The sequence below is a fragment of the Dendropsophus ebraccatus genome, unplaced genomic scaffold (assembly GCF_027789765.1).
Source record: "Dendropsophus ebraccatus isolate aDenEbr1 unplaced genomic scaffold, aDenEbr1.pat pat_scaffold_734_ctg1, whole genome shotgun sequence".
NCBI lineage: Eukaryota > Metazoa > Chordata > Amphibia > Anura > Hylidae > Dendropsophus > Dendropsophus ebraccatus.
This window is the reverse complement of record NW_027210333.1, coordinates 31,554-49,162: the sequence shown is the minus strand read 5'-3', so window position 1 is coordinate 49,162 and position 17,609 is coordinate 31,554. Positions and strand designations below refer to the sequence as shown.

At 43.1% G+C, this 17,609-nt stretch overlaps 1 protein-coding gene across 1 annotated transcript in view; it reads left to right on the top strand.

Annotated features, from left to right (window-relative positions):
* The window catches only part of LOC138779380 (low-density lipoprotein receptor-related protein 1B-like), a gene marked incomplete at both ends in the record, with an annotated part of 74,214 nt that overhangs the window by 25,629 nt on the left and 30,976 nt on the right, over nt 1-17,609 (top strand). Inside the window, one exon of the mRNA XM_069956592.1 lies at nt 14,923-15,111. Coding sequence (XP_069812693.1) covers nt 14,923-15,111 — 189 coding nt within the window. The remainder of the gene's footprint in view (nt 1-14,922; nt 15,112-17,609) is intronic.

Genomic DNA, 17,609 nt, shown 5'->3' with positions numbered 1-17,609 from the left:
CCCATCCATAGTGTCCCAAATGGTTATAACGCCCCCTTCTGTTGCCCATGCAGTATTAAATCAACCTTAATTCCAGAGCGCTACTATAATAGTGTCCCAAATAGTATATCCCCCAATAGTGCCCCCTATAGTAGGTTATCCCTCCCATATACTAGTTAAAGCCCCTTACCGCCTCTTCCCAGCGTCGCTCCACTGATGCTTGTACATCACATTGCTAATGTTAGGGGTACTGTGGGCGTTCCTAGGCCCCCACGGCACCATTTGCCCCTGCATGTTGCCTCCTACACTCATGCGCACTTAAGACTAATTTACAGATTTTTTAGGATTAAAGTTAAAAAAAAAACATTGTGATTTACAAGCACCGGAGGAGGGACGCTGGGAAGAGGAGGTAAGGGGCTACCAGGAGCCATCAGCAGCTTCAATTAAAGCAGTTTTCCTTTAATTCCAACTGGGCATCTTATAATATTTCCATTATACAGGCTGAGTGACCCCATTATACAGGATGTTGGGAAAGCTGAGTGACCCCATTATACAGGATGTTGGGAAAGCTGAGTGACCCCATTATACAGGATGTTGGGAAAGCTGAGTGACCCCATTACACAGGATGCCCGGAAAGCTGAGTGACCCCATTACACAGGATGCCAGGGAAGCTGAGTGACCCCCATTATACAGGATGCCAGGGAAACTGAGTGACCCCATTACACAGGATGCCAGGGAAACTGAGTGACCCCATTATACAGGATGGCGGGAAAGCTGTGTGACCCCATTACACAGGATGCCAGGGAAACTGAGTGACCCCATTACACAGGATGCCAGGGAAACTGAGTGACCCCATTACACAGGATGCCAGGGAAACTGAGTGACCCCATTACACAGGATGCCAGGGAAGCTGAGTGACCCCATCATACAGGATGCCAGGGAAGCTGACTGACCCCATCATACAGGATGCCAGGGAAGCTGAGTGACCCCATTATACAGGATGCCAGGAAAGCTGAGTGACCCCATCATACAGGATGCAAGGGAAACTGAGTGACCCCATTATACATGATCCTAGGAAAGCTGTGTGACCCCATTATACATGATCCTAGGGAAGCTGAGTGACCCCATTATACAGGATGCCAGGGAAGCTGTGTGACCCCATTATACAGGATGCCAGGAAAGCTGAGTGACTCCCATTATACAGGATGCCAGGGAAGCTGAGTGACCCCATTATACCGGATGCTAGGAAAGCTGTGTGACCCCATTATACAGGATGCTGGGAAAGCTGGTGACCCCATTATACAGGATGTTGGGAAAGCTGAGTGACCCCCATTATACAGGATGCCAGGGAAGCTGAGTGACCCCCATTATACAGGATGCCAAGGAAGCTGAGTGACCCCCATTATACAGGATGCTGGGAAAGCTGTGTGACCCCATTATACAGGATGCCAGGGAAGCTGAGTGACCCCATTATACAGGATGCCAGGGAAGCTGAGTGACCCCATTATACAGGATGGCGGGAAAGCTGAGTGACCCCATTATACAGGATGTCGGGAAGCTGGTGACCCCATTATACAGGATGCCAGGGAAGCTGAGTGACCCCATTACACAGGATGCCAGGGAAGCTGAGTGACCCCATTATACAGGATGCTAGGAAAGCTGTGTGACCCCATTATACAGGATGCTGGGAAAGCTGGTGACCCCATTATACAGGATGCTGGGAAAGCTGAGTGACCCCCATTATACAGGATGCTAGGGAAGCTGGTGACCCCATTATACAAGATGCTAGGGAAGCTGAGTGACCCCATTATACATGATGCCAGGAAAGCTGAGTGACCCCATTATACAGGATGCCAGGGAAGCTGAGTGACCCCATTATACAGGATGCCAGGGAAGCTGAGTGACCCCATTATACAGGATGCTAGGGAGGCTGAGTGACCCCATTATACAGGATGTTGGGAAAGCTGAGTGACCCCATTACACAGGATGTTGGGAAAGCTGTGTGACCCCATTATACAGGATGCCGGGAAGCTGAGTGACCCCATTATACAGGATGCCAGGGAAGCTGAGTGACCCCCATTATACAGGATGCCAGGGAGGCTGTGTGACCCCATTATACAGGATGCCAGGGAAGCTGAGTGACCCCATTATACAGGATGCTAGGGAGGCTGAGTGACCCCATTATACAGGATGTTGGGAAAGCTGAGTGACCCCATTACACAGGATGCCAGGAAAGCTGAGTGACCCCCATTATACAGGATGCTAGGGAAGCTGGTGACCCCATTATACAAGATGCTAGGGAAGCTGAGTGACCCCATTATACATGATGCCAGGAAAGCTGAGTGACCCCATTATACAGGATGCCAGGGAAGCTGAGTGACCCCATTATACAGGATGCCAGGGAAGCTGAGTGACCCCATTATACAGGATGCTAGGGAGGCTGAGTGACCCCATTATACAGGATGTTGGGAAAGCTGAGTGACCCCATTACACAGGATGTTGGGAAAGCTGTGTGACCCCATTATACAGGATGCCGGGAAGCTGAGTGACCCCATTATACAGGATGCCAGGGAAGCTGAGTGACCCCCATTATACAGGATGCCAGGGAGGCTGTGTGACCCCATTATACAGGATGCCAGGGAAGCTGAGTGACCCCATTATACAGGATGCTAGGGAGGCTGAGTGACCCCATTATACAGGATGTTGGGAAAGCTGAGTGACCCCATTACACAGGATGCCAGGGAAGCTGAGTGACCCCATTATACAGGATGCCAGGGAAGCTGACTGACCCCATTATACAGGATGCTAGGGAGGCTGAGTGACCCCATTATACAGGATGCCAGGGAGGCTGTGTGACCCCATTATACAGGATGCCAGGGAGGCTGACTGACCCCATTATACTTACCATCCTTCCAGTTGTCCATGGCTTCTCTCTCCTCCTCTGGCCCTGTGTTAGCCCCGCGGTGGGCGCCGGGGGCGGGGCTTACCGCGAAGGGGGCGTGGCTTACCGGGACATACCCGGGACTATTGACAACTATGGAGAGGGGACATGGCTCCCAGGCTGTGGCTCTCCTTCGGCTGAAAGACGCGCCGGTGCATGACGTCACTTGCCTGTGCCGGGAGCCACTTTTCTCTCAGCACAGCTCCCAGGGGGCCCTGTGTGTTTTCCCAGAGCGAGGCTGCAGCACCACACGGAGGCCCAGCAGACAGCGCCACCCACTGGACAGTGAGCTTCTCCTCCTCCTGCATTAGCACAGTGTGCAAGAAGTGTGTGACAGTTTAGTGTTCGGCAGCGGCCTGAAGCAGCTTATTAAGCAGCAGCACTGCTCCGGGCCGCTGTTGGAGTCAGGGCCGCTGCCGGACACTAAACTGTCACACACTGGTAATAGTGCCAAATTACATTTTCAGCCAGGCGGCCCACGGACTGACAATCAGGGCAGCCCAGCGGGCATTTGCCAGATCTGCCAGATTGTCAGTCCGGGCCTGGTGGCCATGCATTTAATATAATGCAAGGCCACTCACTGTGTGGACACTTATCATTCACCACCAGATGGCGCCCTAGGCTATCACCTACCCCTGACTACCCTTTGTCCCGGCCCTGTAAGCACTGCAGCTAGTGGGAATTCTCCTACCATGTCATCTTCTTCTGTCTTTTTAAGTGAAGTCATTTGAATCTATGCCTTGTTTTCCCAGCTTTGGTTGGTGTTCCCTTTTTATTTCCCTTTTACTCCCCTTTTACTCAAGCTATATAGTCTTACTAGCCCAGCCATGTGCTGCATGTTTCTTGATCTGATTTAATGTCTGTTTCCTGCTCTATGTTCACCTGTGATTTCCTTTTACTTGGAGAGTTACTTTTTAGAATTTCAGTATTTTTGCGTATTAAGTTCTCTCGATCTAGTTTTCAAAACCTAATTTCATTGAGATAGTGTTTTGTTGTTTTTTCTGTTGTATTCTTCTTCTCTGTTATTTGTACATTATTTAACCATCCTGTTCACTACTACAACAGGTTACTGTCATGTTGAGTTGACATTTGTATTATTACTTCTGACATTGATACAAGCTTATATGATTTCCTTGTATGACTACCATACATGTCCTACCATAAGTCCTAGGGGTATATGAGCCCTTGAATCCAGTATTAGGATGCTAAATGTCATTCTTGGTTCTGCAGTCTAGAGATGCATCAGCATTATTACAAGATCATAAACTGAAATAATGGGCATACCCCCTTTGTACTATGCCATGCCCCCTGCCTACCAACATAGTGAGCAGGGCAAAGACCAGGCAAAAAGTTAAAATTTTTCGGCAGAAATATATTGTTTATGCAAACAATTTTTCTTATGCCATTTTATAGGTATAATAATCCAAAAAAAAAGTAGAAATGAAGCAGCACTCACCACCATGTACATGAAAACATCAGTGCTTGTTTATTTCATCTGTCCATGTTGACATACCCAATTCAGCAGGTAAGATGCATACAACTCATATTGGTAACAGGTACTGTACATAGCAAAAATAAGTTTGCGTCTTTTCATCCATGCTTTCCACTTCCATAGTGGTAGCTCTATATCCTTTTTATAGCAGCATGCTCAGGTATAAAAAAGTTCCAAATTCACAAGATTTCAAGCAGACATGGGAGCTATATTTTCCCGTAACACAATAAGCATGCTATGCCGGTCTATGTCTGCCTGAAGTCTTGTGAATTTGGAACTTTTTATATCTGAGCACTCTGCTATAAAAAGGATATAAAACTACCACTATGGAAGTGGAAAGCATGGACTCACAAAATGAAGCGGAGCAAGGAATAAACGCAGGACGGAAAGGCGCAAACAACTTTTTTGCTACATACCTGTTAACATCATAAGTTGTCTGCGTCTTACCTGCTTGCCTTATCTGCCGACATGGACAGATGAAATAAACAAGCATTGATGTTTTCACACACATGGTGGTGAGTGCCGCTTTATTTTTTTAATTTTTTTCTGGATTATTATACTACTGAATTTATTAGAGCTGAGCACTCCACCTAGAAGTTACTTCACTTGCCCGCAGTATAGCCTGCCAGCAATTTGGGATGACACAGAGCTAAAAAAAAAAAAAAAAAGGGGGGGGGGGGGGGAGAAAAAATGTAAAATTATTTCTAATAATAATAATAAAAGAAGAAACAATAATACAAACAAGTATTGATGGTTGTAATAGTAGTACTCGACACTCAGTGTAGTACATATAATATCAGACCTCTAAAGGAATATGCAAAGAGTTAAATTTTATAGAGTAATCAATAATTACATCACCGGAGCCATAGGTACAAGAACTGTCACTAGTTCCTGATGGACTGAGTAATTTTAATCCTAATGTGTTTAGATCCTGCCAGGACGATGTCCCCTCTGCTGCGAGCAGGTACCTGGTAGACTTTAATATTGCACAAACCTTGACATCTCTTATAACTTCATTTACATTCTGCTGTCATTGTAAGTTGAATGATGTAACGCTGAGATGTGTCGGTCCCCGGGCTTATGGGACTCTAAATTGTTCTGCTTTCAAGTCCCCTGCTTTTCGGATTTCCTGTTTACCAAATTGCTGTGCATTTTAAGCAGATGTTTTAACTGAATTGAGGGAAGTCTGCTGAGACTCAGCAAATGTTATGTATCAGGAAAACTCAGAGTAATGACATTTAAGCGCAGATTAATACACACCGTTAGCAAAGGCAATTGTCTGCCAAAACTTTACCAAAGTCACCGTGTACATTACAACTAATGCCTAGGACTTAATGGGTTGGGAAACCGTCTGAATCACCCAGTGGCTGAGGAAGATGCACCCTGGAAACTGATGAGATCTTATAGTCATGTTTCTTTTTAAAAAATTCTTATTGTAAGACGAGGGCAGATTAGATGGACCTGGTGGTCTCCTTCTTCCAACAGTTTTCTATGTTTGCTCATCCATTTTCATGACTCCACTTTGCCAACACAGGCAACAGTGGGGGAGGGGGGAGGCAAGCTTAAAACAGCCCCCTACTTCCCAGGGTTCCCATACCACCAGCAGTAGTTGCCTTTTTAGTGCCAGTACCAACCAATTAGTAGTAGTAGTACAGTATAGAACATGATGGACAAGTAGTAGTGGTGGTAGTAGTAGTATGGTATAGAACATGATAGACAAGGCTGTGTCGGGGTAGTGGTAGTAGTAGTGGCAGTAGTAGTAGTAGTAGTAGTAGTAGTAGTAGTAGCAGCAGCAGCAGCAGCAGCAGCAGCAGTAGTAGTAGTAGTAGTAGTAGTAGTAGTAGTAGTAGTAGTAGTAGTGGTGGTGGTGGTGGTAATAATAGCAGCACTGTATAGAACACAATAAACAAGGCAAGAGATGTGTGGCTGTGTATGGATAGCAGTAATAGTAGTAGTTGTAGTAGTAGCACTGTATAAAACACAATGTACAAGGCAGGAGATTAGCTGCTGAGTAGTGATATTGGAAGGAGGCACCGGTTTGAGAGATTCCTCTAAAAAAAAAAAAAAAAAACTCATACAGTACGATTGGTTTAATAGCCAAATTGTTGGGAAATTCTGAACAAATTTTATTTACACCAAAGAGATTTGATCATCTCTCCTTTGCAGTTATCTGATATCAGCTCCCATCCTCATTTAAACCTGAATTTTGTATTCCGCCCGGTCCTATAAATGATCAATGACATCACTACTCCTTCCCAGAAATCCCTGGATTCGCTCTTAGTTTAGTAACAGCTGTCTGGGCTTTTCTAACATTAATGTGAAAGCTGCTCATCTTGGCCCAGGCAGCACAATAGACATTTCAGCATTGTATTTACTTTTTACCTACTAGTGGAGATCACTGCATTCAATTTCATTATTGGCTGTAAAATAAGATAGTGTTTTGCCAGTGGGGGCACAGACCTAAAAAAGAAATAAAAATAAAAGTTACAAAGATGATATGTTTTGGGTTCCTAATATTCGGTGTTCCTAATAGTGATTTATTTGTAATATATTAATGTCTATTGACTTTCTGAACTAATATCTAAACAGAGAACTGAGCTAATTACTTCCGTTATCTGGCTGATACAGATTCATACAAGCGGGTCGAGATTATGTTGCCGGGCATTAAAAGCAATTAGCGAAAAGGCAACGAAAAAGACAACAATTTTATTATTCATCAGTTATCAATGAATTTTTTTTCGACCGAGCACCAGCCATCCTTTTTATTGTTTTTTGCACAGCCGACGTTGTGTTTTTTATGGGTTGTTACTTTATAACAATAGAAAAGTGCTATTGTTTACAACACAATAAAAACTAATGGCAAGCAGAAAGTAAAGCCGGTTGCCATAGGGATCCTTCTCAACCAGTAAAACATTGAATTATATTGCCTTTTTTTTCCAGCAGGCTTGACAGCTAGGATGATAATCACTGCACATAGCTGGAACTCAACGGAAACCAACAATTATAACACATTTTGACATAATGGATATCAGCTTTATAACATTTTTTTCCCTAATGTGTCTAACTTATAAGATTATTTTCTCCGGTTTGGTGCACGTCTGACATTAGATATAATACCAGTTACTCAATAAATATAGTTCTGTGTTGATATAATATTCTATAATACTGTAAAATTCATAGAAAAGAAAAGTTCTCTTTAGAAAGTGTGGAAAAAAATACTTGCGTGAGCATAACACACAATTTTCTTAAAGTGTACCTGTCACAATGGGCCACTTCTTAATCGGCGGTGAGATCCATTGCTAATCCGGGAAGTTCAAGACACCATGGATATGGTGACACAATGAGGTGGTAATGTGCGCAATCCCTATTGGATTCTAAGGGAGTTGCGCATATTACAGTCTCATTGCATATTTGTATCCATTGAGACCCAAACTTCTGGATTACCAATGGATCTTGCCACTGACCTTGAAGCGGCTCATTGTGACAGCTACACTTTAAGGGTAAATTCACAAAGGCGGATCCGCCGGGAGTCTCACGCACAAAATCCGCAGCTAATCCGCAGCTAAACCGCAATACACGTATTAATAATAATAAGAATAATACATGTATTGCGGATTAGCTGCTGATTAGCTGCGGATTTCCTGCGTGAGACTCTCGGCGGATCCGCCTGTGTGGATTTACCCTAAGAGGAATGTTTGGGTTAGAGAACAAATTTTCCGGTTATGTGTCACCCAGGGTTCGAGCCACAGTTAGTTCCTAGAACTTTTGACATGTCTTAGAGCTGTGTCCAAAGTTTTGATAAATTTCTAGTCTGGGTGTTCAAGTCCTCACTAGAGCTAAGGGGTAGAAGTGCTCGCTAAGCATGCTCTCTCCGCACTTTTTCCTCATGGCTGGAGAAAAACTTCCGTAGTTACTGAATAGGAAAGGCTAACAGTACTAAGAAATGAAGTTTGGTCTGTCCAAGTTTGGATGCCGCTGGGTGGTCCACAATCCCAGATATGGGCATGCAAGCTTGAAGAGAGAGTAATCTAACAGCATCTGTATTATGATTAAATTTCAAGCTTTAATTCATATCAGGTACAGCAGATCCCAGTCATTGATTGGCTGAGCAGACTGTCCATCAACTGGGTCATAACGTTGGCTCTGATTGATATCCTGGAGCCCGGCAGGGGTCCCTTAACACTAATCTATCGCTGGAGAGGCACAGGGAGAGGTGGGTTGGTGAGGTTTGTTATTTTCCCCACTGGCCCTGCATTAAAAAAAAAAAAAAAATCCCGTAGCCGGACTTCTCCTCTAAATGAGATGTCTCTGCTGACCTTCTTCCAGTTTGTGCAGCAAAGCTGTGATGAAACATTCCCTCATTAAACAGGTGTCCATTTATGGTCAAGGATGGTTCATCTTGACCATCCTAATATTTCCTTTCTTATTCCCTTGGGATAGATATATGTTTATTGCAGGCAGGTTGACATTCATTGGCTATGTACAAACAACCTAACTTTTAGATTAAGAATGGACGCTGATTGCAATGAAATCAGCGTCCGTTCTTTACTGCATGGGTGGCATTGCACTCAAGTCAATGCAATGCCGCCCGCTGTGTCCGCACTATGTTATGTTAACACCCGTTCTTTAGAATAATAATATACCTGCCAATTATTTAGGGACACTGTCCAGTGACCAACGTCCGGAAATAGTAGCTGTTCACACAATGTAATGTGCAGCAGTGGGCGCATATTACATTCAAGTGGCTAATTGATTAGCAAGCACCCCCTGATGATGCCCGCAGGTCAATGTTAAAAAAGAACATTCCTCCAGTCGATACAGGGCTGCAGAAACATCCTAATTGCAGCCCGGCAGCCCACAGTTTAACAGTATCCGTTGCTATGCAACAAACACTGTTAAACGTAGTGTGAACATAGCCATTTACTGAAGATTTATCATCCACATCTGCTGGAAGTTTTCCCAAGCATCTACTACTTTTTTATAAAGATGAGCGAACCAGACGGATTTCGGGTTCGTATGTATCAGAAATCTCGGCGGCTGACTCCCGCTGTCTGCTCCTTCCGTGCAGCGGGTGGATACATCGTAAGGAACGCCTGGAAAACTGGGATACAGCCATTGGCATTGGCTGTATCCCAGTTTTCCAGGCGTTTCTTACGATATATCCACCCGCTGCATGGAGGGAGCAGGCAGCCGGAGTCAGCCGCCGAGATTTCTGATTCATACGAACCAGAAATCCGGCTGGTTCGCTCATCCCTACTCTTTTAGTAATAATGCTTCCAGAGCCTTGATAAAGTTGATCGCTCAAGTCTACAATAGGAGGATAGGTCTCGAATTTGAACCCTTCCCTATATCTTTAAATCTCTGGTTCCACCCTTGAATAGTATAGTCCTTTCATATATTTTACAAAATATTTGAAAAGCGCTTTGAGGCACGATGTACAATATATTCATATGCAAATACACAAGAAACAAAAGTCCTTTACTTAAACGATGGTACCAATTAAACGCTCTTCATAAGGATTACACTTATATAATACATCTGTCAATCCCAATTCTATTTGACAAATCGCTGCAGATCCGTACATCACGGTGACATCATACGAATGAGCTGTCACCGAAAAGAAGCCTTAATTGTTCTCACCATCACTTCCTGTCCTTCAAACTTTTCTTCCAGATTTCTTAACGAAGAACATCTTTTTTTTTTTTTTTTTTTTATAGAATTTTTGCTAAAGGAAAGGAAGAGTTTCCCACAGAGGGTTTTCAGACGGGTACATATTCTTAAATTGATATGTTTTCTAATGTTTAAGCTTCGGCAGGAATACTTAAACAGATTTGCTTGGTATATCTTTGAATAACAAGTCAACTGGTGAAAAGTAATTTAAAGTGTTGGATGAAAGTCAGATCTTGTTATTAGGCAAGTAACATTGGCATCAGAATACTAATTTGCCGTGGAGATGCCTGTGGTTAACTGGAAACTTTTGGCAATTAGGTCTTGAATGTGAATTTAAGTCCAATAAAATGGAGAAAAAAGAAAAGAAAAGCTGGAAAAAAATAAATAAAAAATATTATATATATATTTATATCCCCAACCTTCCATTAGTTTATAAAAAAAAAAAAAAGATTTACAAGAGTTTTTTTTTTTTTTTTTTTTTTGTTATTATCAGAGGCTTTTATGAGAGCAAACTTTTTATGTTGTAGCACAGCTCCATTATGACATGACAGCAGTAGGTCCAGAACCATCTCCTTTTTTTAGCAGATGATATTCATACGCTATAAAAGCTCAGGGATATCTTGTCGCCTCTCGCAAGTTGTTTTATGGCGGTGAAGGTTTTACTTTGTTTTCCTTGTTGCATTGTCCCTCAAAAAGTGGATTAATCATCAAGAACGAGTTTTTACCATCAATAAAAAAAAAGTCAGAAACTATACAGTAAAGTGTTTTTTTTCCCCTCAATTATTATTATTATTATTTTTTTTTTTTAATTATTTGGTAGAGTAGCTTATTCCCATTTATTTAAAGAGAAACGAAGGCAATTTTTATTTTTTTTTTAAATAAACTGATATCAGAAAGCTGTACAGATTTGTAAATTAATTCTATTTAAAAATCTTAAGTCTTCCAGTACTTATCAGTGTTATGATCGCGCCAGAAAAGGCATCAGTGTCACCCTCTGCGGTGAAGATCCGACCTCTGCGCCAAAGACTGCTCTTTTGGCATTAGTCCGTTCCTGGTTTTATTATGTTCTTTGCTTATGTCTTCTGTGATCCGGTCCATGTTTTCTCAGTTCTCCCTGCACTTTCCTTGCTATGTTCTATTCACTAATTGTCTCTGCTGTGTTCTGATTGACAGGTCTCTTCACCTCTAGCTTTCTGTGATTCTCTTGTGTGTTTCTGCTGCTCTACCTATCAGCTTGGAGTCTGAGACTTCTGTTCCCTTATAGCTTGGTCTCTCCCTTCACTCTGGGCTCTTGATAGCTTTGTCCAGCTGGTCTGTTCAGCTAGATCCAGCCTTTGTCATATTGTCTGGTTTTCTGATCCCTTTGCAATCCTTTTTGCCTTTTGTTGTCTTTTGGTTCTGTTTACCTTGCTTAGTCCTCAGTGTTCCTTGCTTAGTCCTTAGTTCTTCTTGCTACTATCTCCGGCTTTTGGTTCTCTGTTTACCTTGTTGCATCTCTGGCTTTCGTCCTCCATTGGTTTGGTCACTGGTTCCTCGCTGCCTTCTTGGTCCTGTCCTTCTGTGTGACTTTGCCTTGTCTACTGTCATTGTACCTTGTTCGCCTGCACTGTGTCTTGTCTGTGTTTTGCACTTACTGCAGCGTAGGGAACGCCGCCCAGTTGTGGACGATCATTTAGGACCTGCACTGCAAGTAGTTAGGGACAGTGTGGGGTTCTTAGCCAAAGGGCCCACTTGTCCTGTGTCTCTTTGTTCCCCGGGGCCCTGACAATCAGCTGCTGTATGGTCTGCAGGAAGGGGTGTATTCATTCAGGTCTGACACTGTGCTCTCTGCTGCCATCTCTCTCCATGTCAGGAAATGTTAAGAGCAACAGTATATCCCCATAGAAAACCTCTCCTTCTGTCATGTACAGAGATGCCAGCAAAGAGCACTGTGTCAGACTGGAAAGAATACATCACTTCCTGTAGGGCATACAGCAACTGATAAGTACTGGAAGACTTGAGATTTTTAAATAGATGTAAATTACAAATCTATAAAACTTTCTTAGACCTGCTGATTTAAAAGAAAATTCATTTTGCTGGAGTTCCTTTTTAACCTTTCTCACCATCCAGAGTGAATAGGTAACAATGGGGGCTTATTTATAGCACTGCAAGTGTATGGGCACATTGGTTGTACTTATAAAATCACTTAGATGCTTGTGATTGTCACTCACTACACCATGGATCAGACAAAACTCAAATCCTTAAAAGTTAAAAAAAAAAGTTTCAGTAAATTTAAGTGCACCTACCACCAAAAAAAAAGAAAAATTTTTTGACATGTCGTGGAGACAAGTTTTTATTTTTAAAGGTTTGAGTGATCAGGAGAACGAGCTGGGAGAAGCCTATGTTGTCAAATGTCTCTCTCCCCCCTCTATGTCTATGTGAGCAAGACAGCCCCATAGATTTACATTATGTGGTCACCTCGATAAAGTAGTAAGAGCTCAGAGAGAATGCGCAGAGTGAACAATCAGACTCCCGCTGATAATTTTTTTTTTTTATATGGTCTCTATAACATGTATATGTAGAATAAAATATACACATCAATTTATAGTTGGAAATTCTACCTTGTGGAACTCTTTGCTGTACCATCAATATATTCCGCAGGACTGTACATCACCACCAGCATCTTGGTCCAAGTGGGACGTCTAATTAGCCTTTGAGTACATCTCTTCTGGACTATGAGAGAAAACTCTTCACGCAGGGAGAACATGCACAATCCATGCAGAGGTTGTCTTTATTTGGAACTCAGGACCCCATTGCTTCATAGGAACTACGTTAACCATTGAGTTAATGCTGATGGGGTCCCAGTGGTTTACTAAAACAGGTTTAAAAACAAATATCACAATATCATTTTAGATGGCCGTCGACAATGACAGTCGCCAAATCCTGTGTCGTGAGCATAGCCTTTGGAATACATATATGTCATTTTTAGGTTAGGTAACTTCCTCAAGGATTATGTTTTTTTTCCTACTATTGATCTGGTTTTATTTCTGAATTGTTGCGTGCGGCATGATATTGCACACATTCCTGACATTGCCCACAATCCTTTGTGCTTGTATGTGAAGGAGACAAACTGCTATTACTTCCAGTATAAGGCTATGTTCACACTCAATAAGAGACCAGTTGTTCTGTGACCCGGCCGGTCTCTGAAAAGATCATCCCCACCGGTATTGCAGTACCGGCCAAATAATCATTTCAGCTGCTGAGTTCTGATGTGGGCCCATCCGTGCGCTCCCGCATCAGAACTCCCCACAGCACACTATGGAGCGTGCAGCCGCAGCCGCTCGCTCCATAGTGTGCACTGACATGGTTTTCTGCGGCCGCTATTAACTGAATGTCAGTTTTCTACGGCGCCACAAGAGATCCCGGCCGGAGCGTATACTATGTGTATACACTCTGGCCAGGATTCCATAGAACATAAGGCAACGTATCTATTCGTGAAAAGAAAAAAAATACGTTGTGTGAACATAGCCGAAACTAGAGATGAACTAGGCATGTGTGACCATCCTAGCGAATTTCATAGGGTGGACGCAATTATCAAAACATTGCAGGCACATGGAGGATTAGCAAGTATACATCTCTTAAACAGTACATTATCAGAAATACTTGAACATGTGAAATTTATTTGAATTTACATAATTTGTCGTTTTAGACCAATTTATTCTAACCGGAAACCCCTCTAAACAAAAAACAGAATTTGAGATTTTTTTCCATTTTGCAATAACAAGCAATGCCAACACATAACAGCCCAACATATGCTTAGAGGAGACTCCTTTGGTATTTGCCAGGTGAATCTGGATCTATTGATATGATGGGCATGTGGACAGTCTTATCTATATAATAAATACTTATAATCAATAAAATAGTTAAATCCATAAGAAGAAAGAACTTCCAAGACCTGAAATGGTTTCTACTTGTAAATCCTAAACATTGCTAAAATATTTAACCTGCCATTTGTTTTGTGGGTTGTAATTCAGGTAATGTGCTTGTTAGTTAAAGGACAACTCCCACAAAAAATTTTTTTTGCTCATTTAACACACATTACAAAGTTATATAACTTTGTAATGTGGTTAAATACCCGGCCTGGCCCCCTTCCCCCCACTTTCGGACCCCCGACCCCCCACCCCGGAAGTTAAGGAATGTATACATTACCTATTACGATCGTCACGGTCCTCTTCTCCGGGGCGGCATCTGGTGACGACGACGTCAGAGCCGAGGGGCGGTCCGGGTCTTCTTCCTCCTCGGCGTCTTCATGCAAAGTGAATGGGGATGAAAAGGCTGCTGGTGCACATGCGCACCAGCAGCCTTTTCATTGGCTGGAGCGCATCACATGGCTTCCAGCTTGCTCAGCCCTGATTGGCTGAGCTTGCTGGAAGCCATGTGATGCGCTCCAGCCAATGAAAAGGCTGCCGGTGCGCAAGCGCACTGGCAGCCTTTTCCATCCCCTGGACCCGGAAGTTGGAGACATCGCTGGATGGCGGACGGCGGCGACGGAGAGGCGGACGGCGGGCGAATCGAGTGGCGATCGTCACCGGAGAGATGGTGAGTATGGTGTCTGTGTGTGTCTGTGTGTTTTTTTTTTTTGGGGTCCCGCGGGAGTTGTCCTTTAAAGCCGGTCATTTTCCTCCCAGTGGTTGGCCGTACACAGCCTTAGCCAGGTGAAGTTTTCCATCCAATCCGGGATATTGTTCACCGGCAATATAAAGAAGTCGGAAAGCTTGTTGGTGTAATTATTCACGAGACGTTATGTAACCGTTGTATCTAGTCGCCGCCGTCTCTTTAATCTTATTATTTCTTATTACAGTTCACAACCGAGAGATCCAGGGCGTGATAGCATTAACCTTATTTGAAGACTACATCTACTGGACAGACGGCAAAACCAAGTCTCTAAGTCGAGCCCACAAAACTTCCGGAGCAGACAAGACCTTACTACTCAACTCTTGGCACACCATATCGGATATTGAAGTTTACCACGCTTACCGACAGCCTGATGGTGATTGTCGCTTTAAGATTTCATTGTATCTGTTGTATTTTTACAAATCTACTTTATTCAAGTCGTATTCTGTTAGATCATATGGTGCATGGTAATTTGTCAATGTTTTGTAAGCAATGTTTGCAGTATGTACTTGAGCCTTCGACCCTGGGGAAATGTAGCTACAGAAGAGGAAATTCATAAAAACTGCAAAGTAGAGTGAAACAAACATGAAAACTTTTTCAAGGGGGTCTTCTGGGATTTTGTAAATTTTAGAAAAAAAGTTGAAGAATTAGATGTGTTCCCAATTTCCAATATAGATAGTAGTAAAGTCTGAGTGTTGGTCTCTTGCGGGTATTGGTTGTTCTCATACAGAATGCCCATAAGGGAGTACTATCAAAGGCCCTATCCATCAAAAATTCTCAGAAAAAAACATTGACATGTTGACCAGAGCAGCCAGAGTTTCTTTCCCTGTTCCTGTTGGATGTTATCCATAAGAGATTGATGCATTCTGAGCGTGCAGCATTTAATTACTTTTAGGACTGAGACCATAAGATTGTCATTGAGATGAACATGTATGGATTTCACAGGGCCGAGAACAACAGGTTGTTTATTCAAAACAGGCGCACGGAGGATAAGTACATTTGACAAATTATTAATTTCACATTATGCATCAGTTCAGACCCATTTATCTTAAAGGAGTTTTCAAGGTAAAATGCACTGATGAGCTATCCACAGGATCACTGATCAGCTCCCACCCTGAAAAGTAAGCAAGACCGGAAGCAGTTTTTCTCCATTCACTGTGTACTGGTGGCAAGGTGTAACTGCAGCTCAGCTCCTGTTCAATTAAATGGGGGCTGAGCTGCATTAAAGGGGTTAGCCGGAGCTCCCACATTTTTAACATGTTACTGCCATGCGAGAAATCATAACAAACATGTTATACTTACCTCTCGGTGCTCCCTCATTGTCCCAAACGTGCATACAGTAGCTCATAAGTACTGGAAGACCTCTGTCCGTGACAGGAACTGTCTAGAGCAGTTACCAATCCCTATAGAAAACCTCTGCTGCTACAGACAGTTCCTGACATAGACAGAGGTGGCAGCAGAGAGCACTGTGTCAGACTTTAAAGAATACACCACTTCCTGCAGGACATTCAGCAGCTGATGAGTATTGGAAGACCTGAGATTTTTTTAAATGGAAGTAATCTACAAATCCATGTAACCTCTGCATTTACACCCTTTATCCGGCTCCAGGATGCAGAAGCTGGATTTCTACTGCTAGAGGACACCAGGTCACAACCCAAGAGTAGTCCTGGTGTGTGTAGCAGCTGGCCTAGTGGATGAGATGGTACCAGTATATGGCACTATGAGGTCAGACAAGTAAGTGTAGTTAGGAACGAGTTAGTTTGGTGTACAGAGATCAGACAGAGACATAGAAAACAACAGGAAAGAAGATTGAGGTAGGTGGGACAGGTCAGAAATGTAGGCTGGAAACAGGATAACTTCAGGAAGCCGGAACAGGTCAGGATAAGCAGAATACAAGGCACATAGGGGGAGATTTATCAAACATGGTGTAAAGGGAAACTGGCTCAGTCGCCCCTAGCAACCAATCAGATTCCACCTCTCATTCCTCACAGACTCTTTGGAAAATGAAAGGTGGAATCTGATTGGTTGCTAGGGGCAACTGAGCCAGTTTCACTTTACACCATGTTTGATAAATCTCCCCCAATGTCACTAATACAGAGACCAATATGATATTAAGGGAATAGGGAATAGGTTGGGCTAATTTTTATAGAACAGGGGTAGGAAACCTTGGCTCTCCAGCTGTTGCAAAACTACAACTCCCATGATGCCTGGTCATCTAAAGCTCCACCTTTGGCTGTCCAGGCATGATGGGAGTTGTAGTTTTGCAACAGCTTGAGAGATAAGGTTCCCTACCCCTGATATAGAGGTATATACAGATCAGGGATTGAAAGAGGGCAAGTTTTGAGTGTGCTCGCTGTCCCTTTAAATAGGAACAGGATCTAGTGTGCACACCCTACAGGCCAGGAGTGGAATGACAGCAGGACAGGGAGCAGCAGCATGGCACTGACAGCCACAGTAGCGCCAGACACAGAAGCAATAGGAAAATATCCCCATTAGGTCTTTCCGTAGCATTTGGAGCTTTGTAACAGAAAAAAAGAAAAACACCTATATGCCTAGGAGAATAATATACTATGAAACTTTGGAAAATGACACTCAGTACCAAACTAGTATTAGATAACACCTATATAGTACTGTGTATCCTCAATCGCAATCATGAATGACTCAAGATTCAAAGTTAACAAAACTTTATTTATTCCATTACAAAAAGAAAAAAACATAAAATCAAGACCTAGGAGGTGGGAGACCCCACTACTGGGACAAGGGTAACCAATGATCATTTAAAGTGCATGTGCATATTATGCACATCCACTTTAAGGCTATGTTCACACTACGTATTGGACCGGCCGTCACGGAAGGGAAAGATCATCACTGCAG